We start from the raw sequence: 27,729 nt of genomic DNA, 5'->3' as shown, positions 1-27,729 counted from the left end.
TAAGTGAATCACGGCAGTTATTCAGTTAGTAACATGGTTGTTAAGTGAATCTGGCTTCCCCATTGACTTTATTTGTCAGAAGGTTGCAAAAAGTGATCACACATGACCCCTGGTACAATGCAACCATCATAAAATACGAGTCAGTTGCCATGCGTCCCAATTTTGATCACGTGACCATGGGGATGCTGCAACAGTGATAAAATGATCATAGGTCGCTTACAAGTGCTGTTGTAGTTTTGAGTGGTCAATAAATGAACTGTTGTAAGTCGAGGACTACCTGCACTCATCCAAGGTATTCTGACAAACAATATAAAGCCAAGAATAATTTTTGGTCCATAGCTGCACTTCTCTGGCCGAAGCGTTTCTGCAACAGAGAAAAAATCAGAAAGAATCTGGTGTCAGTTTTTCAGGGAAAAACACACTTTATTTAAAAAGCAGAACTTTTTCCTTCAGACTGAGCTAGCATCTCAGAGAGACTGTGTCTTTTGTTTCATTTGGAAAATTGTAGCCTGTGTGAGATGGTGGTCAAGGATTGTTGACCTTTTATAATTAAACCATGAGAGCTCGTTTTCTGCTATGTTTGAAGAGCATGAACTGGGAATAGCAAGGCCCTGGTCAAATCTTAGTTCAGCTAATAATGTGCAGCAGGGCTTCTCCGAGTGTGAATTGGGATATCTCTCATCACCACCACTCCTGCAAAGAGGGCTTGCGTGCTGTCCAATCTTGCCCTGTAAACTGGCTGCAGGCTTGCTCAGGCAAAACAGAGCCAAGTGTTGACTGGCAAAACCTGATCTGGTCCGTCTTCTTTGTTGTTTGCCGGTGCAGGTTGGTGAACCTCTATGAAATATAGATCAAAATGTAGTTGTGGAATTTAAAGTAAGGCTTCCATTTCCTAACCTCAGTATAAGCATTTGTTCTGTTCCCTGGCAGGGTCGTGGTGGGGGGCACAAAGCCTTCTTTTAGGGATCACAGGAGCGTGAGATTTGGGAACTCCTGTCTTGAAGTGACTGTTGGATAAGCCACAGAACTGTTTGCGTAATATTGGATTCCGAATGCTGATGTGAGGTTTTTAAAGCAAAACAAATACTATGTTGTAATTTGGGGGCTTTGGAGAATAGGTTGACTCCTTCTTCCTTCTGGCAACCCCAATATCTAAGGCAGGGGTGTCAAACTCAATTTCATTGAGGGCCGCATCAGCATTGCGGTTGCCCTCAGGGGGCCGGGTGGGTGTGGCCTGGGTGGGCGTGGCTAGAGTACGTATGGCCTACTGGGTAGGCATGGCCAGCTCTACATCGTTCGCATGAAGGGTGCCTATGGGGGCCTGGGCAGGAGTGGGACAGATCTGAGGGTCTCTGGCAGGAGGAGGGTCTCTGGGCCAGGGCCAAGGCAGCAGGGACCGTTCCCTCACTGTTTCCAGGATAGCTTCGCGGGCCGCATGAAACCACTTCACGGGCTGGATCTGTCCCCCGGGCCTTGTGTTTAACATGTCTGATCTAGGGGGTTGCCACAAAGCAGGGGGAGTCAACAAGAAGCAATGGATGGAAACTAATCAAGGAGAGAACTAAGGAGAAACAGAACAATCAATCAGTGGAACGACTTGCCTCCAGAAGTTATGGATGCTCCAACACTGAAGTTTTAAAGAAGATATTGGACAGCCATTTGCCAGAAATGTTATAGGGTTCCCTGCCTGAGCAGGGGGTTGGGCTAGAAGATCTTCAAGGTTCCTTCCAACTCTTGTTATTCTGTAATCAAACAATGTTAGTATTTCTTTACTACCAAATGCCCACTGGTATTATGAATGATCTGTATTCTGATAGTGTACTTTCATCTCAACTTCTAACAGTATAAACTATTTGATGGATTAGAATAGCATAAGTTGTATAAATAGATTTCCTGTATTTTCATTACAGTGTGTATTTTCCCATTGCAATGTATATGTATATACACAGTTCATACATAACTGGTTTATATTTAGTGGCTTTGGTGCATTTGCTTTAAATGTCCAATAGATGGCAGCATTTGATCATGCCATTACCTTTCTGCTTTCTATGCCATTTGCCAGCTGGTCATCACAAACTTTATTTTACATATGCAACACTGTTACATTTGTATCAGAAGACAGCAAAGGCTTTAAGAGTGTTGATTGCACGGCTCCTTAAAAGTGTTCCATGTTTCTTTGTCTCTTTCTAGATTCCTCTGTGTAAAGTAATCAGATTTAACATTGATTATACAATTCATTTCATTGAAGAGATGATGCCTGAAGTAAGTTATGAGTGTGATTATTCAAGACATCTGTTTGGTTTGCACTGCACCAAGATATTTTAGATTTTGATTCATACATATTCTGAAGTGGAACATATTGTATGCCTAGATAGGCACTTGTAATTAAAGATACATTGTTTTAGAATAACAATGTCTATGATTCTGGAATATAATTATAAAAATACAATAAAGCAAGACTTAAAACAACGTAAACATATGCCCTCCATAAGAGTTAGGCCGTAACCTTAACTGAGTAAAATATTAAGTGCTGCTGAAAGCTTTCGTCAGGTGATTGTTACCAAAAAATTACATCTATTTGGGAGTAGAGGTAAAATTTTCAACATAAGAAGTGTCTTTCAATTGACAAAATTAACTAGTTTTGGTGGAAAAAATGTTGTGTGAAAAGAGGTGGAATTGTGTATAATGATTTTAATCTGTCAGTTGGGGCCTGAAATAAATACTTTTCAGAGAGGAAATTCCTATTTAGGGGGTTAAATACTGATCCCCTGCTGAGATCATTCTGTATTTCCTCCTTTCCTTGTTCTATTTCTTGCTTCTTCAACAGTCAATGTTTTTTTCCTGCAAACTAGAGTATGAATGCTAAAATTATTTGTTCCACATTTCTTCATAAGATAAGCGCTACATAAGGAGAGGATCAGGGAAATGTGTTGTTACACCACTACCAACATTAACAATAAGTGAATTTTAAGGAATTTAGTCTGGCTTTGGAATTTTAATATAAAAGTCTGTAGGACGCTTGAAAAGAACTCTAGGCTTCCATGTTTATACTATGCAAGTAGAAAGTCTGGAAATTAAAAGAATGGGGAAAAATGACAATAACACAATTCTTTAGCTCTTGATTTGTTTGGGGGGGGAAGCAAACACTTGGGGAAACTCTGAAACCTATGTAAAACCTATTTTTAACAGCTTTTTTTTATAAGATGCAATTTAAACTTGGTTTGCTTATCATTGTATGCTTTTCCCCTGATATTCAAACCCTGTAATTTGAGGTCAAATTAGAAACCCAACAGCATTTGGATCAGAAGTCAAAAAAAGAGAGGCAAGCCCATTAGTACAGAAGGACTGTATCCTTGCTTTGATTATGAAAATGTCATTATTATTATTATTATTATTATTATTATTATTATTATTATTATTATTATTATTATTATTATTATTATTATTATTATTATTATTATTATTTGAATTTCTATACCGCCCTTCTCCCAAAGGACTCAGGGTGGTGTACAGGGCAATAAAATACAACGTACAAAAGTTAAAAGTAAAATTAAATTAATTTAGCCCTAACAATAAATAGTTAAAAATAAACCCAACCCCTTAGTCCAGGCCGGCCTGTTCAAACAACCAGGTCTTCAGATCATGGCGGAAAGAGTGAAGGTCAGGAGCCATCCGGAGCTCAACAGGCAATTGATTCCAAAGGGCTGGCACGCCCACAGAGAATGCTCTCCCCATGGGGGCCGCCAGCCGGCAGTACCTGACCTACGGCACCCTGAGGAGGCCCTCTCTGTGGGAGCGCACAGGACGAAGGGAAGTTGACGCCGGCAGCAGGTGCTCCCGTAAGTAATCTGGACCCATGCCATTTAGGGCTTTATAGGTCATCACCAGCACCTTGAATCTCACCCGGAGGGCAACTGGAAGCCAATGCAGCTCGCGGAGAAGAGGTGTTACATGGGAGTATCGGGAAACCCCCATCACAACTTGCGCGGCCGCATTCTGCACCAGTTGAAGCCTCCGAGTGGTCCTCAAGGACAACCCCATGTAGAGAGCATTGATCCTTAGTAGAAGAAATGCATCCTTGATTTTGTATTTGAGAGCTGTATTGTATAGCATGGCCTCTGCATACAGGGCCTAATCAGATCGGATACTGTGAATGTCCTACCTAAATATCTTCTGGTTGTACCATATTTAGAGATTATTTAATAACAATAGTACGTAGACTTATTCACCACCCCCATAATGTTTTACAGCTCTCTCTGGGTTGTTTACAATGTCAGCATATTGCCCCCCAACCACCTGGATCTTCATTTTACTGGCCTTGGAAGGATGGAAGGCTGAGTCGATCTGGAGCCCCATTAGGATTGAACTCCAGAAGTGGGCAGAGTTTGCCGGCAATGCTGTATTATTCTAACCACTGCGCCACCATTTGCTTTTAAAAAAGTAAAGCCTCTGTGGGAATCATTTTGTGATTCAGAAAACTTTAATAATCTTTCTCCCCCTCCCAATTTGAGACAGAAGCAATTAAGAGGCCACACCTGGAATACTGCATCCAGTTTTGGTCACCACGATGTAAAAAAGATGTCGAGACTCTAGAAAGGGTACAGAGAAGAGCAACAAAGATGATTAGGGGGCTGGAGGCTAAAACATATAGGGAACGGTTGCTGGAATTGGGTATGTGTAGTTTAATGAAGAGAAGGGTGAGGGGTGACATGATAGCAGTGTTCCAATATCTCAGGGGCTACCACAAAGAAGAGGGAGTCAAGCTATTCTCCAAAGCACCTGAAAGCAGGACAAGAAGCAACGGATGGAAACTAGTCAAGGAGAGAAGCAACCTAGAACTAAGGAGAAACTTCCTGACAGTTAGAACAATTAACCAGTGGAACAACCTGCCTCCAGAGGTGGTGAATGCTCCAACACTGGAAGTTTTTAAGAAGAGACTGGACAGCCATTTGCCTGAAATGGTATAAGGTTTCCTGCCTGAGCAGGGGGTTGAACTAGATGACCTCCAAGGTCCCTTCCAACATTATTATTATTATTATTATTATTATTATTATTATTATTATTATTATTATTATTATTATTATTATTATTATTATTATAAAGTTGTAGGGGGGAAAAAGAAAAGAAAAATGAAAACTCTTTTCCTAACACAGGGCTCCCCAGTCCCTGGGCCGTGGACCAGTATCGGTCCGTGAGCTGCTAGGAACCGGGCCGCACAGCTGGAGCTGAGTGGCAGACGAGCGAATCTGCACATGCACGGATCTAGATTGTGTGCTTCTCTCCTCACCCCTCCTCCCCTGTGCTCCCTCTCCCCTCCTCTCTTCCCCCCCACAGCCCTCTCCCCTCCCCGTCCTCCCCTCCCCTCCTCTCCTTTCCTAATCCCGGATTACAGGGAATATATTCAGCTCTCATGATGAAAGTTGGTGAAGATGTTTATTGTAACGCCTTGACTTGTTTGTTTCATCTCCCCCCCCCCCCCCGGCAGAACTTTTGTGTCCGAGGCCTGGAACTTTTCTCCTCCTATCTCTTCAAAGATATTTTGGAACTGTACGATTGGAATCTGATTGGTAACTATCTTACTTAAAATATATATTTACGGGAGATCTCTAGTTTGCTGCATACTTTTCTATTTGCTGTATGAATATGCTGGTAGATTCTCTCTCGATGCATGCTAGAAGCCCTGCCCCATCTGACTATAGATTCTTTTAATGAAAGAAGGGGAAGTATCTTGTTAAAAAAGAAAAGAAAAGTTGGGGACTTATATCACATGTTTGTATTGTGATTTTAAAGAGCTTTTCCCATTTGTCCAGGGAGAAAAAAGAGATTAGCTAGTTAGGGATGGTAGTTAAGGGCATCCTTGAGCCATACAAAGAGCTATAGAAGTAAGTCTGTCCCCTGGTAAACAAGTATTTTGCTTATAAAACTAGGTATACTTAACTGCCCTTTATTGCCATCCTATTGTGTAAAGCGCCAGTGATAACATTCTGAAAAATTTCCAATGAGCCATTGACCCTAAAATATTGGGATCCCTTAATTGTTTTTTCCTTCCATTCAATCATGTCCAATTCTTTGAGATTACCTGGAGAAATCCCTGAACTTTTCTTGGCAAGGTTTTTCAGAAGTACTTTGCCATTGACTCCTCCCTAGGGCTGATAGAAAGTGACTGGCCCAAGGTCAGCCAGTTGGTTTATTATACCTAAGATGGGAGTAAAACTCACAGTCTCCCAGTTTCTAGCCTGACGCCACTACACGGAACTGCTTCTACCCCTAAATTAGGAGGCAGTCGATTAATTCAGAATATTTAAGGGAAAGAGATATCCAATCTGGAGCTGCTGGATATTGATTAGCAAACAAGGTATAGATATACTCAAAGAATTGTAAGTTTGCAGGCAGAAGGAGAAAAGTGGTAAGGGATAACTTCTCCCTCCATTATGTTCAATGGTCACAGAAAGCCAGGTTTGTGTTGTGTGATGAACATAAACAGTTGATACTGTATAACCTTCTGCATATTTCATAGCTATTATAACAATGCACATGGGAGATTTTGTGGCAAATGCTTGTTATTGTCCACTATAATTCTGAAATCGTGCAGTTGTGTGCTCTGAGTTTCCCTTCTAGTAGACAAAAAAGTTTAGTCCTATTAAGTTTCTCTCCAGATGCTAATTCTCATAAGTCCCACCCATCAGGGTTACCTACGATGAGATCTATAGTATAATGATCTTTAGAAGGCCATCTGTTCCCAGTCTTTGCCAGAGAAAGGGGCTAAGAACGTGCTTTTTACAAAACAGAATACTGTTTCACAGGATGTAAAATCATTTGCTTTGTAGCACATTTGTAGAATACGCTCAGTTCTATAAAAGTAGCTTAATTTTACTGAGGTACCAAAGATGCAGATAAATGCTCTATGAAATTACACCTTGTGATATGCAGCACATTGCTGTTCATTTTGTTATATAAGGTCCTTCATCAGAAAACAGTGAGACTTCATGTCCTCGGTTCCATTTCATGCCACGCTTCGTAAGGTTTCTTCCAGGTAAGTGTATTCGGTTTCAGCGTGACGGCTATTCTTTTAGTTATTTCTCTCTGATATAAATCTATGGCTGGGCTAGTGTTTCTCAACCTTGACACTTGAAGATGTGAGGACTTCAACTCCCAGAAATCCTCAGCCAGCTATGCTTACTGGGGAATTCTGGGAATTGAATTCCACACATCTTCAAGTTGCCAAGCACGACAAACATTGGCCTGGACACTACCTCTTCCAAACTTGCAAATCCACGCATTTAGTTGTCACCTTGGCATATATTTATATTATCCATGTCTGTTCTTAAGAGTTTATTTTAAGAGCTTCAGTACTTGAAGTAGTTTAGTATCTGTGTTCAGCCATAATACTTATTTTTCTACCGTGCACAAAGCTTAGACTGCTACTAAGGTTCAGATAGAATGCTAACCAGAACCCATAAGAAAAGCAAAATTAAGCAGGCCTAAAAGTAACCAAGGGACGCGGTGGCTCAGTGGGTTAGGACGCTGAGCTTGTCGATCAGAAGGTTGGTAGTTTGGCGGGTCAAATCCCGAGTGCCACGTAACAGAGTGAGTGCCTGTTACTCGTCCCAGCTTCTGCCAACCTAGCAGTTCGAAAGCACGTAAAAATGCAAGTAGAAAAATAGGGACCACCACGGTGGGAAGGTAACAGCGCTCCATGCGCCTTTGGCGTCTAGTCATGCTGGCCACATGACCACAGAGACATCCTCGGACAAGCGCTGGCTCTTCAGCTTTGAAACGGAGATGAGCACCGGACCCTAGAGTCGGAAACGACTAGCACGCATGTGTGGGGGAACCTTTACCTTTAAAAGTAACCAAGTTTAGAATTACCGTATATACTTGAGTATAAGCCGACTCGAGTATAAGCCGAGACCCCCAATTTCACCCCCCTAAACTGGAAAAAGTTATTGACTCGAGTATAAGCCGATCCGCCGTTCTGCAAGCCTCTGCCGCCAGCAGAGGCTCGATCCGCCATTTTGCAAGCCTGAATACACAGGAATACCCTGTGTGGCCGCGGCTCGTCGGCAGGTCTCCGTTCCTCCTGCCGACCTTTGGGGAGGTTTGGGCGCCTCCCCAAACCTCCCCAAACCTCGGCAGGTCTCCGTTCCTCCTGCCGACCTTTGGGGAGGTTTGGGCGCCTCCCCAAACCTCCCCAAACCTCGGCAGGTCTCCGTTCCTCCTGCCGACCTTTGGGGAGGTTTGGGCGCCTCCCCAAACCTCCCCAAACCTCGGCAGGTCTCCGTTCCTCCTGCCGACCTTTGGGGAGGTTTGGGCGCCTCCCCAAACCTCGGCAGGTCTCCGTTCCTCCTGCCGACCTTTGGGGAGGTTTGGGCGCCTCCCCAAACCTCTGCAGGTCTCCGTTCCTCCGCGCAGACCTGCCGACCTTTGGGGAGGTTTGGGCGCCTCCCCAAACCTCGGCAGGTCTCCGTTCCTCCTGCCGACCTTTGGGGAGGTTTGGGCGCCTCCCCAAACCTCCCCAAACCTCGGCAGGTCTCCGTTCCTCCTGCCGACCTTTGGGGAGGTTTGGGCGCCTCCCCAAACCTCGGCAGGTCTCCGTTCCTCCTGCCGACCTTTGGGGAGGTTTGGGCGCCTCCCCAAACCTCGGCAGGTCTCCGTTCCTCCTGCCGACCTTTGGGGAGGTTTGGGCGCCTCCCCAAACCTCCCCAAACCTCGGCAGGTCTCCGTTCCTCCTGCCGACCTTTGGGGAGGTTTGGGCGCCTCCCCAAACCTCCCCAAACCTCGGCAGGTCTCCGTTCCTCCGCGCAGACCTGCCGACCTTTGGGGAGGTTTGGGCGCCTCCCCAAACCTCGGCAGGTCTCCGTTCCTCCTGCCGACCTTTGGGGAGGTTTGGGCGCCTCCCCAAACCTCCCCAAACCTCGGCAGGTCTCCGTTCCTCCTGCCGACCTTTGGGGAGGTTTGGGCGCCTCCCCAAACCTCCCCAAACCTCTGCAGGTCTCCGTTCCTCCGCACAGACCTGCCGACCTTTGGGGAGGTTTGGGTGCCTCCCCAAACCTCCCCAAACCTCGGCAGGTCTCCGTTCCTCCTGCCGACCTTTGGGGAGGTTTGGGCGCCTCCCCAAACCTCCCCAAACCTCGGCAGGTCTCCGTTCCTCCTGCCGACCTTTGGGGAGGTTTGGGCGCCTCCCCAAACCTCCCCAAACCTCGGCAGGTCTCCGTTCCTCCTGCCGACCTTTGGGGAGGTTTGGGCGCCTCCCCAAACCTCGGCAGGTCTCCGTTCCTCCTGCCGACCTTTGGGGAGGTTTGGGCGCCTCCCCAAACCTCCCCAAACCTCGGCAGGTCTCCGTTCCTCCTGCCGACCTTTGGGGAGGTTTGGGCGCCTCCCCAAACCTCGGCAGGTCTCCGTTCCTCCGCGCAGACCTGCCGACCTTTGGGGAGGTTTGGGCGCCTCCCCAAACCTCCCCAAACCTCGGCAGGTCTCCGTTCTTCCTGCCGACCTTTGGGGAGGTTTGGGCGCCTCCCCAAACCTCGGCAGGTCTCCGTTCCTCCTGCCGACCTTTGGGGAGGTTTGGGCGCCTCCCCAAACCTCCCCAAACCTCGGCAGGTCTCCGTTCTTCCTGCCGACCTTTGGGGAGGTTTGGGTGCCTCCCCAAACCTCGGCAGGTCTCCGTTCCTCCGCGCAGACCTGCCGACCTTTGGGGAGGTTTGGGCGCCTCCCCAAACCTCCCCAAACCTCGGCAGGTCTCCGTTCCTGTTTGGGGAGGTTTGGGCGCCTCCCCAAACCTCCCCAAACCTCGGCAGGTCTCCGTTCCTCCGCGCAGACCTGCCGACGTTTGGGGAGGTTTGGGGAGGCGCCCAAACCTCCCCAAAGGTCGGCAGGAAGAACGGAGACCTGCCGAGGTTTGGGGAGGTTTGGGGAGGCGCCCAAACCTCCCCAAAGGTCGGCAGGTCTGCGCGGAGGAACGGAGACCTGCCGAGGTTTGGGGAGGTTTGGGGAGGCGCCCAAACCTCCCCAAACAGGAACGGAGACCTGCCGAGGTTTGGGGAGGTTTGGGGAGGCGCCCAAACCTCCCCAAACGTCGGCAGGTCTGCGCGGAGGAACGGAGACCTGCCGAGGTTTGGGGACGTTTGGGGAGGCGCCCAAACCTCCCCAAACAGGAACGGAGACCTGCCGAGGTTTGGGGACGTTTGGGGAGGCGCCCAAACCTCCCCAAAGGTCGGCAGGTCTGCGCGGAGGAACGGAGACCTGCCGAGGTTTGGGGAGGTTTGGGGAGGCGCCCAAACCTCCCCAAACAGGAACGGAGACCTGCCGAGGTTTGGGGAGGTTTGGGGAGGCGCCCAAACCTCCCCAAACGTCGGCAGGTCTGCGCGGAGGAACGGAGACCTGCCGAGGTTTGGGGAGGTTTGGGGAGGCGCCCAAACCTCCCCAAACAGGAACGGAGACCTGCCGAGGTTTGGGGACGTTTGGGGAGGCGCCCAAACCTCCCCAAAGGTCGGCAGGTCTGCGCGGAGGAACGGAGACCTGCCGAGGTTTGGGGAGGCGCCCAAACCTCCCCAAAGGTCGGCAGGAGGAACGGAGACCTGCCGAGGTTTGGGGAGGTTTGGGGAGGCGCCCAAACCTCCCCAAAGGTCGGCAGGAGGAACGGAGACCTGCCGAGGTTTGGGGAGGTTTGGGGAGGCGCCCAAACCTCCCCAAAGGTCGGCAGGAGGAACGGAGACCTGCCGAGGTTTGGGGAGGCGCCCAAACCTCCCCAAAGGTCGGCAGGAGGAACGGAGACCTGCCGAGGTTTGGGGAGGTTTGGGGAGGCGCCCAAACCTCCCCAAAGGTCGGCAGGAGGAACGGAGACCTGCCGAGGTTTGGGGAGGCGCCCAAACCTCCCCAAAGGTCGGCAGGAGGAACGGAGACCTGCCGAGGTTTGGGGAGGCGCCCAAACCTCCCCAAAGGTCGGCAGGAGGAACGGAGACCTGCCGAGGTTTGGGGAGGTTTGGGGAGGCGCCCAAACCTCCCCAAACGTCGGCAGGTCTGCGCGGAGGAACGGAGACCTGCCGAGGTTTGGGGAGGCGCCCAAACCTCCCCAAACGTCGGCAAGTCTCCGTTCCTCCGCGCCCTGCCTGCCTGCTTCTTTCCGCTGCGGAAAGAAGCAGGCAGGCAAGGCGCGGAGTTTGGGGAGGTGCGCGCGCACCTCCCCAAACCTCCCCAAACTTCGGCAGGTCTCGGACGGCGGTGGCTTGGGAGAGGTGCGGGCGATCCCGGAAGCACCAAAGCCTCGGCCGCGCACAAGTCCTCGGTAAGTTTTTTTTGTTGACTGGAGTATAAGCCGAAGTGGAATTTTTCAGCCCAAAAAGTGGGCTGAAAAATTCGGCTTATACTCAAGTATATACGGTATGTATTGCTTTAGCTGCCCTGATTAAGTATGTTGTTTAAATGTAGCCTGGGACTTGTTGAGAATTTTTGGTTATTATTCATAAGCAGCAGAAACTTTGTGGAATGTTTGAATTCTGATTTCTTGGCTGCCACTCATGTAATACCCAAAGGTATTTTTTTCGAAAGGCAACTGGACATTGTTTTTTTTTCCTTGAAGACGTTTCACTTCTCATCCAAGAAGCTTCTTCAGTTTCTCTACGCCCTCAGGGTCACCTGAATAATGCAAATGGGTATGGAACCTTCTTGGAACTGAAGAAGCTTTTTGGATGAGTAGTGAAACGTCTTCAAGAAAAAAAAAACAAAGAATGAGCCTTGGTGGAGCAGTGGGCTAATGCCTCCTTAAGTAACACCAGCTGCCTGCAATTAGTGCAGGTTCGAGTCCCACCAGGCTCAAGGTTGACTCAGCCTTCCATCCTTCCGAGGTAGGTAAAATGAGGACCCAGATTGTTGGGGGCAATAAGCTGACTTTGTAAAAATGCCGCTTGGGGGGCCCCGAAAGCCCTAATAAGCAGGCATATACATAGAATGATGGCTACTGCTAAGCACATTGAGTTGTGCTTTAGATTGTAAGCCACCCTGAGTCTTCGGAGAAGGGCGGGATATAAATGGGATTAAAAAAAATGTCCAGTTGCCTTTTGGAAAAGCACCTTTGGGACAACTGTGATCTGGATGACTGAGAATTTCCATAGACACTCCTGTAATACACTGCTTTTGAGGTTGGTTTTCTGTTTCTAGTTTCTTCAGGAAGTGACAAAGACAGTCTGGAATTATTCTTACCTATAGGAAACTTTTACTGTACTTCTGGTTGGACTAACAACTTTCTGTTGTGTTAGATGCACTTCTCTGTAATGGAGAATGTGCAGCACAATTTATTTCATTGTTCTAATGTAATTTTCATAGGAAGCTGCTTTATAGCAAGTCAGAATGATCAGTGAGATTATCTAGCCATCATACAAAATTTTCACTCAAATAACAACTTTTGCCCTAATAATACAGGGAGTGCAGAATTATTAGGCAAGTTGTATTTTTGAGGATTAATTTTATTATTGAACAACAACCATGTTCTCAATGAACCCAAAAAACTCATTAATATCAAAGCTGAATATTTTTGGAAGTAGTTTTTAGTTTGTTTTTAGTTATAGCTATTTTAGGGGGATATCTGTGTGTGCAGGTGACTATTACTGTGCATAATTATTAGGCAACTTAACAAAAAACAAATATATACCCATTTCAATTATTTATTTTTACCAGTGAAACCAATATAACATCTCAACATTCACAAATATACATTTCTGACATTCAAAAACATAACAAAAACAAATCAGTGACCAATATAGCCACCTTTCTTTGCAAGGACACTCAAAAGCCTGCCATCCATGGATTCTGTCAGTGTTTTGATCTGTTCACCATCAACATTGCGTGCAGCAGCAACCACAGCCTCCCAGACACTGTTCAGAGAGGTGTACTGTTTTCCCTCCTTGTAAATCTCACATTTGATGATGGACCACAGGTTCTCAATGGGGTTCAGATCAGGTGAACAAGGAGGCCATGTCATTAGATTTCCTTCTTTTATACCCTTTCTTGCCAGCCACGCTGTGGAGTACTTGAACGCGTGTGATGGAGCATTGTCCTGCATGAAAATCATGTTTTTCTTGAAGGATGCAGACTTCTTCCTGTACCACTGCTTGAAGAAGGTGTCTTCCAGAAACTGGCAGTAGGACTGGGAGTTGAGCTTGACTCCATCCTCAACCCGAAAAGGCCCCACAAGCTCATCTTTGATGATACCAGCCCAAACCAGTACTCCACCTCCACCTTGCTGGCGTCTGAGTCGGACTGGAGCTCTCTGCCCTTTACCAATCCAGCCACGGGCCCATCCATCTGGCCCATCAAGACTCACTCTCATTTCATCAGTCCATAAAACCTTAGAAAAATCAGTCTTGAGATATTTCTTGGCCCAGTCTTGACGTTTCAGCTTGTGTGTCTTGTTCAGTGGTGGTCGTCTTTCAGCCTTTCTTACCTTGGCCATGTCTCTGAGTATTGCACACCTTGTGCTTTTGGGCACTCCAGTGATGTTGCAGCTCTGAAATATGGCCAAACTGGTGGCAAGTGGCATCTTGGCAGCTGCACGCTTGACTTTTCTCAGTTCATGGGCAGTTATTTTGCGCCTTGGTTTCTCCACACGCTTCTTGCGACCCTGTTGACTATTTTGAATGAAACGCTTGATTGTTCGATGATCACGCTTCAGAAGCTTTGCAATTTTAAGAGTGCTGCATCCCTCTGCAAGATATCTCACTATTTTTGACTTTTCTGAGCCTGTCAAGTCCTTCTTTTGACCCATTTTGCCAAAGGAAAGGAAGTTGCCTAATAATTATGCACACCTGATACAGGGTGTTGATGTCATTAGACCACACCCCTTCTCATTACAGAGATGCACATCACCTAATATGCTTAATTGGTAGTAGGCTTTCGAGCCTATACAGCTTGGAGTAAGACAACATGCATAAAGAGGATGATGTGGTCAAAATACTCATTTGCCTAATAATTCTGCACTCCCTGTAATAAGGATTTCCCTCAAGTTTGTTTTTATCTCTTATACATAGACATTTTGCCAAGGTGTCTTTAAATCAGTTCGAAGGTGTGCTTTTCTTAATGTTTTGCTCTTAAGGATCTGATATTTTTTATTATTTCTGTCTAGCACTAGAAGTACTTTTCTTCTACTGCTTGAATTATATTTGATGTAATATTTTGGGTTTTTGTTTTGTTTCAAATGTTAAGCTTTGATTCAACTTTTTAATATAATTTTATTGCATTTTATTGCTATAGCTTATATTTGAGTGTATTGCGCTGCCCCGGGTGACTGGGTTCAGACTGGTGGCTTATAAATAAGTAAAAAATAATAATAATTTAAATATGTTTAAAATTCAGCTGAGTGTAGACTTTTGGGCTTGTGAAATAAGTGTATACCAGGGGTCTTCAAACGTGGCCCTTTTATGACTTGTGGAGTTCAACTCCCAGAATTCCAGCGTGCCTGGCTGAGGAATTCTGGGAGTTGAAGTCCACAAGTCATAAAAGGGCCAAGTTTGAAGACCCCTGGTGTATACCATATCTTGATGTGGTATCACAGTCCTACTAGCTTTGAAGGCAAAAGTCCAGGTTGTCATGAAAACTTAGTCTTTTTGCTGCTTATTTTAAGACCTAAAATGATATAATGAAGTTTCCGACCCCCCCCCTCAAATTCTTGCATTTGCTTTGTGAAATAAAAAAAATGTAAAATAATTTACATTAAACTTTCAGTATAATGTATAAGAGGGAAAGTAGTCATTCTCAGACCAATATGGTTGGTCTGGCTTTGGTTTAATATTTTGGCTGACCCCACCTATCATAATTTGCAGACCGTGGTTTATAAATTAGTGTGATAAGTTAATCCCACCAGTTGTAGCTTATGTCTCAATGTGATGTATAGACAAGCTACTGTCTAATTTTCCGCAGAAGCCATTTTGCTGCCCTGAAACCATTGCTCGTTTTCAAATGCTTTCCTTTCCTTTCAATGTATAAGAAGAGTTTGACAATCGGTCCAATGCTGTTTTTAAGATGGCGGGAAGGAAGTTCTGTCAATGCATCAGATCCTTCTGTACTTGTTACGCTGCAATAAACCCCTCGTGCCAGAAGAAGAGATTGCCAATATGCTACAGTGGGAAGAGCTGGAGTGGCAGAAATACGCCGAAGAATGTAAAGGGATGATAGTGACCAGCTCTGGCATGGTACTGGGATGTTCTCTCTTGAAATAAAAATTTACACTAAATATTAGCTATTCCAACTATTACTGACAAGAGTATGTTTTTAATGTTATATTACCACAGAATCTATTATGGTTGAGCAATGTGTGTCTTAACAAATTTCCCCAGAGTACCCTAACCTGGATGGGGCTAGATATTTCAGTGACATCATGACATCAGCTGTGGCCCCCTTTGCCATCCCCAAGTAAGGCACAAAATATAGATAGTCCTCGATTTACAACCATTTGTTTAGTGACTTTTCAATAGCACTGAAAAAGGGACTTATGACCCTTTTTCACACTTACAGCCATGGTCACATGATAAAAATTCGGACTCTTGGCTGCTAGCAATAATACTTGGACTAATATGCCACTTCATAGTCCTTTATAACATTCTCTAAGTGGTTTACGGAATCAGCATATGGCCTGCAACAATCTGGGTCCTCACTCTAACGACTTTGGAAGGATGAATCAGCCTTGAGCCAGTCAGGATTGAACTCTTGGTAGTCGGCAGAGTTCGCCTGCAATACTGCATTCTAACCACTGCACCACCACTCAGTAGTTTATGGTGGTTGCAGTGTCCCAGGGTAAGGTGGTCACCTTTCACAACCTTCTGACAAGCAAAGTCAATGGGAAAGCTATGTCTCTTAAAAACCATGTCACTAACTTAACTGCTTTGGTAATTCATTAAGAATTATGGTAAGTAAAGTCATAAAATGGGGCAAAACTCATTTGGTATTTAAAGATCTGGGAAAATTCTAGGTTATTTCCCAGAGTCATATCTAAGATTGGAATATATCAGTCAGGAATATAGAATGTGTGGCTTTGAAGATAGTTAGAACAATTAATCAGTGGAACAACCCGCCTCCAGATGTTGTAAAAGCTCCAACACTGCAAGTTTTTAAGAAGAGACTGGACAACCATTTGTCTGAAATGGTATAGGGCTTCCTGCCTGAGCAGAGGGTTGGACTAGAAGACCTCCAAGGTCCCTTCCAACTCTATTATTATTATTATTATTATTATTATTATTATTATTATTATTATTATTATTATTATTATTATTATTATTATTATTATTATTATTATTATTGAATTACAACTCCTAGCATCTCTTCCTCTCGGCTATGATCATTGGGTCTGCTGGAAGTTGTGAATCGGCAGCATCCACAAGACCAAAGATGCAAATAGACCACATATCAAGTTTGTACCAAGGCACGCTGGGGCTGAAGTAGGAGCCTTTCAGTACCACTGAGTCCTTCCCTAAAAACAAAAATATGTCTTTAGCTCAAAAGCTAGAGGAGCTATAATGGTGGCAGATGCAATCAAAGCCCAATGGGACCTGATCCAGCAGTTACTTCTCAGGGTCGAGAGCCCAGAGGTCTTTTCCAGAGGTTTGCCCTTTTGTTATTATTTACAAGATGCTTTTCACTTCCATTTAGTATCCTATTACAGATAGTCATTGACTTAATTACCAGTCACTTAGCGATTACAATTAGTTACGACTAACCCAAAAAGGGGGACTTACGACCCAGGTCGTGCCATCTTCCCCTCTCCCCATGGTCACGTGACTAGACTTTGGGCCCTTAGCAACCCAGCTGCATATATGGATGTCTATAGCATCCCATGTCACATAAGCATATTTTACTATAGTTTTTCCCAAAATCCGGCAGTTACTTCTGGTTTTTGACAAAACCGTGAACCAAAACCATTGTTCATTATACAACTGGCTTTTGCTTAACAACCACCACAAAATAAGCTTTTAATTGGTTTTCCAGTTTTATGACCGTTATGGCTTATGACCGTAATGAGCAGGCTGCATTATTACCCTAACTCAAGGAGTACCTGTACACAAAATCTAACTGACATTATCTAAGGGGTGTCAAACTGCTGGCCCGTGGGCCGGATGCGTCATGCCGAAACTGCGCCCACCCCATTGGCGGCAATAGAAAAAAAGTCACGATATGTCACAACATGTCACGTGACGTTGCGAGTTTGACACCCTTGGTCTAAGGCATTAACATGCCTTTGTATTCATGTGTGTGTTAAACGTATTAGGTTTCGTTTGGTCTGTATAATATGCTGAGTGCCAATGAAACAGGCAATAGAATAAAATACAGGCAAGGGAATACAAAGTTCAGAAAGTACAGATTGTCCTTGACTTACAATATTCATTTAGTGACCAAAGTTACAACGGCACTGGAAAAAGTGACTTATGACCATTTTTCACACTTATGACCATAGCAGCATCCCCATTGTCATTTGATCAAAATTCAGATGCTTGAATTTTGTATTTATGATGGCTGCAGTGTCCCAGGCTCATGTGATCCCCTTTTGCGACCTTCTGACAAGCAAAGTCAGTGAGGAAGCCAGATTCACTTAACGACCGTGTTACTAACTTAACAACTGCGGTGATTCACCTAACAAATGTGGCAAGAAAAGTCGTAAAATGGGGCAAAACTCACTTAACAATTTTCTCACTTAGCAGCATAAATTTTGGACTCAGTTGTGGTTGTATCTCGAGGACTACCTGTAAAAATAAAAAAGTAAGGTAGGAAGCAATCCAAGCAATAACCTTTAAAAAAATGATCTTCTTCCTCTCTCCTCCATTTTTCCAAAATTTTCATCCATCTCCCAAAAGAAAGAAAATCATGTCATATCTAGACTTCTGCCTGTTGGCTATTAATATGTATTGTGGAAAATATAAAAGAAGCCTCCGTTCTTCAGACAACAAGAGTAACCTTTGTGTACTTTAATAATGAACCTCTCCTCTTGCTACTTGTCTATAATTGACTAAAGATCATGAGGGGATTTATGGAGCCTCATTTTCTTGGTTGTATGTGTGTGTGTGTTTGTGTATCTCCATGTAACTTTTTAAAGGGTATGAGAAAAGGAAGAAAAATAGGTTTCATGTGTGCATATTTTTCTTTTCTGCCACCTTCCTTTAGTGACAATAGCAATTATTCTAATTTCTGTCAGGAACAAATAGAAGAGGGAGATTGTGTGGGTTTTCTGCTTCTTTGTTAACATGAAGACTAAATTAGGAACAGAGAGAAGAGGAATATCTCACAGAGCATAACCTTGTAAATTTATTGAGAAGAGCATTGCATTATTTAAATAAAAATGAATCTTGAGTCTCCTTCAGGGCTAAATAGCCATCCCTTTCTTTGGTGATGTTTTAACTCTAAAGTTTAGAAAAACAGTGGCTCAAGCAAGATAATTAAACTTTTATCAGACTGAGTCCACCCTCAGACCATAGTTATATCACTCCTTTCAGCCATTATAAGCACCGAATGTATTAATTCCTAGGTGGAACAATGCACCATAAAAGCAGAATAAATAGTTAATTCTGTCAGAAATTTCTGGAAAAACAGAACAATGGTGATTCTAATTTTAATCCTCCCATAAGTTACTGTAATCAATTAATATGTGACTTAATCAACCCAAAATTAACCCCAGCCATTTTGTGCTCTAAATCTAGCAGTAGGGTGAATGGAGGTGACCATCTTGTTATCCTTCTTCATGTCTGTCTTACGTTCAGGCTGAACTTACCTAGCCGGCTCAGAATGGTTCATTGCCCAAGAACATCTATGTGGTTATGCTGTGTGTGAACGTGAGAAGAGTAACACTTCACATTTTTTCCTCTCGTAATAATATTTGGACATGTGAATAGGATGATTTGTTTGCCCAAGAGAGAGAATCCAATTAAAGTTGGAAGAGATCCTGCTAGTTTCAGACTGCTAATGTTCATCTAGAGTTGCCAGCTATTTTCAGAATAGTGTTAGTAGATATAGTCCATGAAAGCTCTTAGAAAGTTTCAGTGTGATAAGTTGGTTTGTATCAGAAAGTTATGTGTATGCAAAACTCCATCGCCTGAAGAAGCATTGATGGAGGCATTATTAGTAAAATTTAAATTTTTTCTTTTCTTTTCTTCCTTTTCCTGCAGAAACCCAGTTCTGTTCGTATTGATCAGTTGGATCGTGAACAATTCAACCCTGATGTGATTACTTTTCCCATTATCGTCCATTTTGGAATACGACCAGCTCAACTTAGTTACGCTGGAGATCCACAGTAAGCTGCTCCCTTATTAGTCATATGGAACTGATCAACAATGTAACTTTTTTTTCTTTCTAAGCAGTATGTGTAAGTAGCAAAACATCCAATATTATTTTCAGGTGTCCGTATCTAAAATGCTTGGTTCCTCTTTTCATTTGTTGGGAGTGGCCAAAGGACCATTGTCTCCATGAGACATTCCAGATATTTGTGGTCAAGATTTGGTGGGATTAACTGAATGAACTTTATTGTGCAATCATCCTTTCCCCTGACTATTCCATAGCACTTTAAAAAAAAGGAGATTTATTTTGGTACCTTTTTTCCTTTATTGAAAAGATTCAGTTCCATTAGCAGTGGCCCAAGCCAGTTTCACTTCTGCTTCCAACTCCAAGCCGCAGGAGATGAAAAACCTGGATACTAAGCTTTCATACAGGGTAGATAATACTGGAAATGTACAGATAGTTCTCAACTTATGGCCACAATTGAGCCCGACATTTCTGTTGCTAAACAAGACAGTAGTTAAGTGAATCTTGCCTCATCTTATGACCTTTCTTGCCAGAGTTGTTAAGTGAATCACTACACTTGTTACGTTAGTAACATGTTTCTTAAGTGAATCTGGCTTCCCCATTGACTCCTTGTCAGAAGGTCGCAAAAGGGGATCACATGACCCTGGGACACTGCAATTGTCATAAATATGAACCAATTGCCAAGCATCCAAATTTTGATCATGTGAGCATGGGGATGCTGTAAAAGTCATAAGGGTAAAAAAAAACAGCCATAAGTTGCTTTTTTCAATGCCGTTGTAGCTTCGAATGGTCCCCAAACGAAATATAAGTTGAGGATTATCTTTGTACGGTTATAAAGAGAATTCGGGCACATAAAATAATTTCTGGACGGATCACTAACCCAAACTCGTAATGTTCCAAAATGTAACTCTCGTTCTTCTCACCTCTTTCAGATACCAAAAACTCTGGAAAAGTTATGTGAAATTACGCCACCTGCTGGCTAATAGTCCCAAAGTGAAACAAGCAGATAAACAGAAATTAGTTCAGAGAGAAGTAAGTTGTAATTTCATTTTCCTTGGCTTTCTGTGTAATGCTTGGATTGTTGGTTTGGCAGTTGCCTTTAACCCAAGCCTGTCCTGAGTCCTAGTTTATTTTCCAAGGTTATAGGCATCTTTTGAAGGGACGCGGTGGCTCAGTGGATTAGGATGCTGAGCTTGTCGATCAGAAGGTCCGCAGTTTGGCGGGTCGAATCCTGAGTGCCGCGTAACAGAGTGAGCGCCTGTTACTCGTCCCAGCTTCTGCCAACCTAGCAGTTCGAAAGCACGTAAAAATGCAAGTAGAAAAATAGGGACCACTACGGTGGGAAGGTAACAGTGTTCCGTGCACCTTTGGCGTCTAGTCATGCCGGCCACATGACCACGGAGACGTCCTCGGACAAGCGCTGGCTCTTTGGCTTTGAAACGGAGATGAGCACCGGCCCCTAGAGTTGGAAACGACTAGCATGCATGTGCGGGGGAACCTTTACCTTTACCTTTAGGCATCTTTAGTGTTTTAATTTATGTTATTCTGTTATTCCTTTTGTTTGGGATGGGCCCGAGCTAGAAGAATTTTACAGCTAGAAGGTATTGTGTTCTGTATTTTGATTGGAGATGCTAAGAGACGTGAGCAAGAGATAGACTGTCATGAACTGGGAGGAGGGCAGCTGGCAATTTTAAGGGAGTAAACTACTGTGTGTCTGCTGGCTTTGGAGGTTCTTGGAAAGATTATTGGATTTTGTAATTATATAATTTAACATAATTCACTTCTGTACACAAAAGCCAGGTTTTTCAAATTGCAATAACAATAGCACTTAGACTTATATACTGCTCCATAGTGTTTTACATCCTTCTCTAAGCAATTTACAGAGTCAGCATATCTGGCTCCTCATTTTACCAACCTGGGAAGGATGGAAGGCTGAGTCAACCTTGAGCCGGTCATAATCTAACTCCTGGCAGTGGACAGAGTTTTGCTTGCAATACTGCATTCTAACCACTCGGCCACCACAGCTCTTTTACTAACCTTATTAATTACTACTTATTAAAATTACTAATCCTTTTTTCATTTAATATATGTCTTCGTGATTTTGTTTGAGCTGCAGAGGGTCTCATGGATGGAAAGTGGGGATAGAGAGGAGGAAAATAAGTAAATAATAAACTACCCAAGGACTATGTATGGCTTCTGCAATGTTGGGGATCTTTTGAATCATTAGAATATTCTAAAATAATGGTAATTGTTTTCTAGGAATTTAGGAAGCTAAATCAGTGGTCCATCAACTCAGTATTAAAATCTTAATTTTGTCCGTGAGCCATACTCCTTCCAGTATATGAGTTGTTAAGAATTCTTAGGAGATGATGTAAATGCACAGTATTAAAATATACTGTATTCCTCAATTTATGACCACAGTTAGGACTGGAACTTCTGTCACTAAGCAATGCGATCATTAAGTGAATTGTGCTTTGATTTTGCGACCATTTTTCTGTGGCTGTTAGGCAGATCACCACGGTCATTAAGCAAAGCATATGGTTGTTAAGCAAACCCAGCTTTCCCCATTGATTTTGCTTGTTGGAAACCCCCTGGGAAAGTTGTATATTGTGACCATGTGACCCTGGGACACTGCACCTATTGTAAATACGTGCTGGTTGTCAAGACCCAGAATTTTGGTCACGCGACTGCGAGGATGCTACGATGGTAATGAGTACAAGAACCAGCCATAATTCCCTTTTTCAGCTCAGTTGTAACTTTGAATAGTGTTTATATGAACGGTTGCAAGTCGAGGCATACCTTTACTTTCAATCTTTGATTGCTCAATTCAGCAAATCACAACTAAGCCCTTGAGTTCTATCAGTAAAGAAAGGTTTGCCTTTGAACAGACAAGGGACTGTGTTGTGCAAAGACTGCTGGTAGCTCAAATCACTTAAGCAAATCATAAGACTTGTTGCTGTAGTCAGTGCTTGTGATAAGCCCAGAGCCCAAGGACATTCAAATTCCCATCCATAGTATTTACATCTTCTGAATAAGAAAAAGAGTTGCTTTAGACAAGGTAAATAGCTGTCATATATCCAATCTTAAGTTTCCTTTTAATAGCAGCGTCCTTTTATATATATCATACATTACTTATAAAACATTGCAACCTCACATTTCCCTTTAAAAACCAGAATGGTCTTCTATACTGCTAATGACTCCAGTTAAGAAAGATATAATAATAATAATAATAATAATTTTATTTGTATACCGCCCTTCTCCCGAAGGACTCAGGGCGGTGAACAGGGCAGACATATAAAAATACAAAAAATGCAAAAGTTAAAAGAGAATTAAACATATGCCCAAGCTAAAAACAATAAATACATATATTAAAATGACAATAAAAACCCAACCCATCCCCCATCAGGCCAAGCCGGCTTGTTCAAATAAATGCGTCTTCAGATCGCGTCGGAAGGAGCGAAGGTCGGGCGCCATCCGGAGCTCGACCGGCAACCGATTCCATAAATCCGGGGCACCCACAGAGAAGGACTCCCCCTGGGGGCCACCAAACGACATTCTTTGATCGGTGGCACCCTGAGGAGGCCCTCTCTGTGGGAACGCACAGGGCGGAGGAAAGTTGATGCCGGCAGCAGGTGCTCCCTAAGGTACTCCGGACCCATGCCATGTAGGGCCATTCCAAGGTAGCCAGATCTAATCTTGAAATTCTGGCATCTCAGCCATATGGACAGAAAATTTTACACTAAAAGCATGGTTAGAAAATGATGGCGTTATAACTTCATGAATTTGGGAAGGGGAGGGCAAAAGAGGAGGGAGGGAAATAGAAAATGCCACATTCCTTTTTGAAAAACAATGAAACACTTGTCTCTTTTTTCTTTTTTCTTTCATCAATATTACTGTACCTCGAAGTAGTTTTGTACAGGAGAAATAGGGAACGTGTTCACACTTTATGTTTTTTAATCACGTAGTGTAAACCTGAAGATAATGGCTCAGAAAAAAATCCCACTCTATGCGCTGGCACTTCTTCCAATTAATGTTTTCAGCAGCCTTGCGCAGCCAAGTGTCACATTCCAGCTGTGTTGGCCTGCATGATGTTACCAGCTTAGAGTCTTGCAAAAATCAGCTTTTGGTTTCCTCTCTTAAGTGGGAAGGTCCATGCCCTACTAATAAACCTGCCTCAATGACAGAGAAGTACTTTTTTTTTAATACTGTAGACTATTTTCAGCTTTGCAGAAGCCTTTCATTGCTGCAGTGTAGAACAAATGGAAGACAAATACTTTTTTATTAAAAAAAAGAAATTTCTTTCTAGGGAATAATGGACACGTTATGGTTAAAATGATAGCAGATAAGAGTTTGTGGGTGATTACATTTCACTGCAAACCAAAAAGGGAGAAGGGAGTGCTGCTTTGACATTTATCACCCTGTGGTGTAAATCTCTGTTTCTAGATTTTTATCAACTGAGCTGATGGGTTGTCTCCTGAAAAAAACCCGTCTCTGCTTCATTTTTTTTGCTTCTATCATGGATGTAGTCAGGAGTCTTAAGGCAGTCGCTTTAACAGAGACCTACCATAGAAAGATTTCAGCAAGATAAACAAGACAGCTGAACACTTGCTTGCCTTCATTATTCTTCATTGTGGTTTCTGGGATTTGCACGGGTGGATTAGTGCTTGCAGGAATTTCTTTATAGGCCTCTACAATAGGTAGTTCTATGGTGGGAATCCTGCCCTCCGTGGGGCTCTTTAGCATCTGCCTAAACCAAAAGTAATTCTTTTCCAAGCACAATTCTCCAAGAATCTCTTTAGCAAGATTTATTGAGAAGAATGAGATGGGTTTGCAAGAAACCCAGCAGCTGAACTATTTCCCTTCTAAAATTCAATATATCCCAAACTACATTAGAACAGATGCACCTTTCTTTTCTTCTTAACTGCCTTACTGGGGAGTTGGCAAGGTGGCGGGTATGGAGGCTGTGAGGCAAACAGGCGCTGAGGCAGCAGATACTTTTTTCAAGGCCCACGTAATATAGGAAATACTTTCTCATGTATCTTTTCCAGAATAGGGTAGGGTAGGGTAGGGTAGAGGAGAGGAGAGTAGAATAACTTTATTGTCACTTTAAATGTACACTAATCAGCACACATTAAAATGAAATTTCATTGCATTCAGCTCTCAAAGGGAAACCACCTCCAATATACACTACATAAACATGACAAAAAGCTATGCATATACCCATATACATGCACATGTATGACACAGAGAAATAACACAGTCTAGTTCCCAGCCTGCTTATATTTTCCCAGAAGACAGTGTGCCCTTTGGATGCATCTAGTCCTGATTTTAAGGGTTTTCACCAGCCTTCCCTGATTCTGCATATTAGTGTGCTGGATTGTGGCAGTAGTAAAGCCACTCCTATTTATCCTTTCTCTTAAGAGGTGTTAGAGTGGGGTTGGCCTATCCTGCCAATAGACCAAGCTCTCTGGTATGTTTTTGGAGTTGACTAATAATTCCATTGTGAGATTCCAAACAACAACACTCTCTTATCAAAACTCACGTTTTCCATAAATTCAAGGGGATTTTGGTTCCTTTAGCAAAATACACGTTCTCTTTTTCTTTCTCTAAAGGAAGCCCTCCAAAAAATCAGACAGAAGAATACCATGCGGCGGGAAGTGACTGTTGAGCTGAGCAGCCAAGGATTCTGGAAGACGGGAATTCGTTCTGACGTCTGTCAAGTGAGTTAAGTTCACCCTCCAAGGGGATGGTGAAAGTCAGTTTTAACTAAGGCTCTTTCAAACCTGTGGAATGCAAATAAGAAGGAGAGTGCCCCCACACAAAATTGTCAAAATTCAACAAATCTGCTATTGCGGACCTAATCCTGGAGACCCCCATTATCTCTTACATTTGTTTGCTAAGGTAAACAGAAGATTGGGTACAGGGTACTCATCATGCTGTTTTCCTTTCAGAATAGTCCTAGAGAAAATCTATCTATCTGGTTTCTTATAGACCCTTGTGTTGTGTTGTGACTAATTTGATGGCACATAATCAATCAAACTTATGCAAACTGCAGAAAAGTGCAGATATAAGGCCATATACTCATTTATGGACCAGTCTACAGCAGACGATAGAAAGGAAAAAAAATGTATAGTGTGCACAAGTGCACAAGTGGAATTCTCAACAAGAGGGATTCTCTCAATCCTGCTTAACTATCTTCTTATTTTCTTATTCTTGGTTGTCTTGAAACTGAAATGTACAAAGTGGAATTGATATCAGTGACGTTATCCCCCCCCCCGATGTTTTCCTTTTTATATGTAGCTTTTGTTTTTTGAGGAATAAATGTTCTAGTGGAAAATCCACGTCAAACATTATCTTTCTTTTAGCACTGACAAACAACATTGTTCATGGCCTTGAAAGGCTTTGCAGTTTATCCACTGAAATGTTCTTCTTTTTATTGTGAAGGACAGCAACGTATCAAATGGCAATGGATCTACTCTGCTGCAGAATCGATTGTTTTTGAGAGAAAACTACATAAAATATATCCATATTGTAAATTCATATATTCCCCCAAGACATCAAAAGAGACAGTGTATCTTTACGTGTGTATCCATATCGATATCTACAGTCATGGCTGAAATTGTTGGCACCCCAGAAATTTTTCCAGAAAATCAAGTATTTCTCACAGAAAAGTATTGCAGGAACACATGGTTTGCTATACACAGGTTTAGTCCCTTTGTGTGTATTGGAACACAACAAAAAAGGGAGGAAAAAAAGCAAATTAGACATAATATCAAACAAAACTCCAAAAATGGGCATTATTGGCACCCTTTCAAAATTGTGGGTAAACAAGATTGTTTCAAGCATGTGATGCTCCTTTAAACTCACCTGGGGCAAGTAACAGGTGTGGGCAATATAAAAATCACACCTGAAAGCAGATAAAAAGGAGAGAAGTTCACTTAGTCTTTGCATTGTGTGTCTGTGCGTGCCACGCTAAGCATGGACAACAGAAAGAGGAGAAGAGAACTGTCTGAGGACTTGAGAACCAAAATTGTGGACAAATATCAACAATCTCAAGGTTACAAGTCCATCTCCAGAGATCTAGATTTGCCTTTGTTCACAGTGCGCAACATTATCAAGAAGTTTGCAACCCATGGCACTGTAGCTAATCTCCCTGGTCGTGGACAGAAGAGAAAAATTGATGAAAGGTTGCAATGCAGAATAGTCCAGATGGTGGATAAGCAGCCCCAAACAAGTTCCAAAGGAATGCAAGCTGTCCTGCAGGCTCAGGGAGCATCAGTGTCAGCGCAAACTATCAGTCGACATTTAAATGAAATGAAACGCTATGGCAGGAGACCCAGGAGGACCCCACTGCTGACACAGAGACATAAAAAAGCAAGATTACAGTTTGCCAAAGTGTACTTGAGTAAGCCAAAATCCTTCTGGGAAAACGTCTTGTGGACAGATGAGACCAAGATAGAGCTTTTTGGTAAAGCACATCATTCTACTGTTTACCGAAAACGAAATGAGGCCTACAAAGAAAAGAACACAGTACCTACAGTGAAATGTGGTGGAGGTTCAATGATGTTTTGGGGTTGTTTTGCTGCCTCTGGCACTGGGTGCCTTGAATGTGTACTAGGCATCATGAAATCTGAGGATTACCAAAGGATTTTGGGTTGCACTGTAGAGCCCAGTGTCAGAAAGCTGGGTTTGCGTCCGAGATCTTGGGTCTTCCAGCAGGACAATGACCCCAAACATACGTCAAAAAGCACCCAGAAATGGATGGCAAGAAAGCGCTGGAGAGTTCTGAAGTGGCCAGCAATGAGTCCAGATCTGAATCCCATTGAACACCTGTGGAGAGATCTTAAAATTGCTGTTGGGAAAAGGCGCCCTTCCAATAAGAGAGACCTGGAGCAGTTTGCAAAGGAAGAGTGGTCCAGAATTCCGGGTGAGAGGTGTAAGAAGCTTATTGATGGTTATAGGAAGCGACTGATTTCAGTTATTTTTTCCAAAGGGTGTGCAACCAAATATTAAGTTAAGGGTGCCAATAATTTTGTCCGGCCCATTTTTGGAGTTTTGTTTGACATTATGTCCAATTTGCTTTTTTTCCTCCCTTTTTTGTTGTGTTCCAATACACACAAAGGGAATAAACCTGTGTATAGCAAAACATGTGTTCCTGCAATACTTTTCTGTGAGAAATACTTGATTTTCTTGAAAAATTTCTGTGGTGCCAACAATTTCGGCCATGACTGTATGTTGCTTCCTACCAAATTAAAAAGTGATCGGATGGAATTAAATGTGTATCCAGACTGTGAGCACAAGCACGTTACAGAGTAGTTGAAAGTTATTGGTGTAGTGTTTTTCTTTCTTGCCCGGTGGAATAGATTGGTTCAGGATTAGAGTTTCAATTTAATAAATTTGAAATGTTCCTGTATTCAACATGCTGCTAACAAAATACCTGGGGCACGGTCCCTGGAC

General features: G+C 43.4%; 1 protein-coding gene across 3 annotated transcripts in view; it reads left to right on the top strand.

Annotated features, from left to right (window-relative positions):
* Positions 1–27,729, top strand: part of DROSHA (drosha ribonuclease III) — a 113,884-nt gene that overhangs the window by 25,419 nt on the left and 60,736 nt on the right. For all 3 annotated transcript variants that reach the window (XM_081324180.1, XM_081324181.1, XM_081324179.1), the window contains exons 11-17: positions 2,191–2,262; positions 5,486–5,567; positions 6,959–7,033; positions 15,013–15,182; positions 19,140–19,264; positions 20,205–20,304; positions 24,885–24,992. In XM_081324180.1, coding sequence (XP_081180306.1) covers positions 2,191–2,262; positions 5,486–5,567; positions 6,959–7,033; positions 15,013–15,182; positions 19,140–19,264; positions 20,205–20,304; positions 24,885–24,992 — 732 coding nt within the window. The remainder of the gene's footprint in view (positions 1–2,190; positions 2,263–5,485; positions 5,568–6,958; positions 7,034–15,012; positions 15,183–19,139; positions 19,265–20,204; positions 20,305–24,884; positions 24,993–27,729) is intronic.

The sequence above is a fragment of the Vipera berus genome (assembly GCF_964194415.1).
Source record: "Vipera berus genome assembly, chromosome: 3".
NCBI lineage: Eukaryota > Metazoa > Chordata > Lepidosauria > Squamata > Viperidae > Vipera > Vipera berus.
The sequence above is the reverse complement of the archived record's forward strand: the minus strand, read 5'-3'. Positions and strand labels throughout refer to the sequence as shown.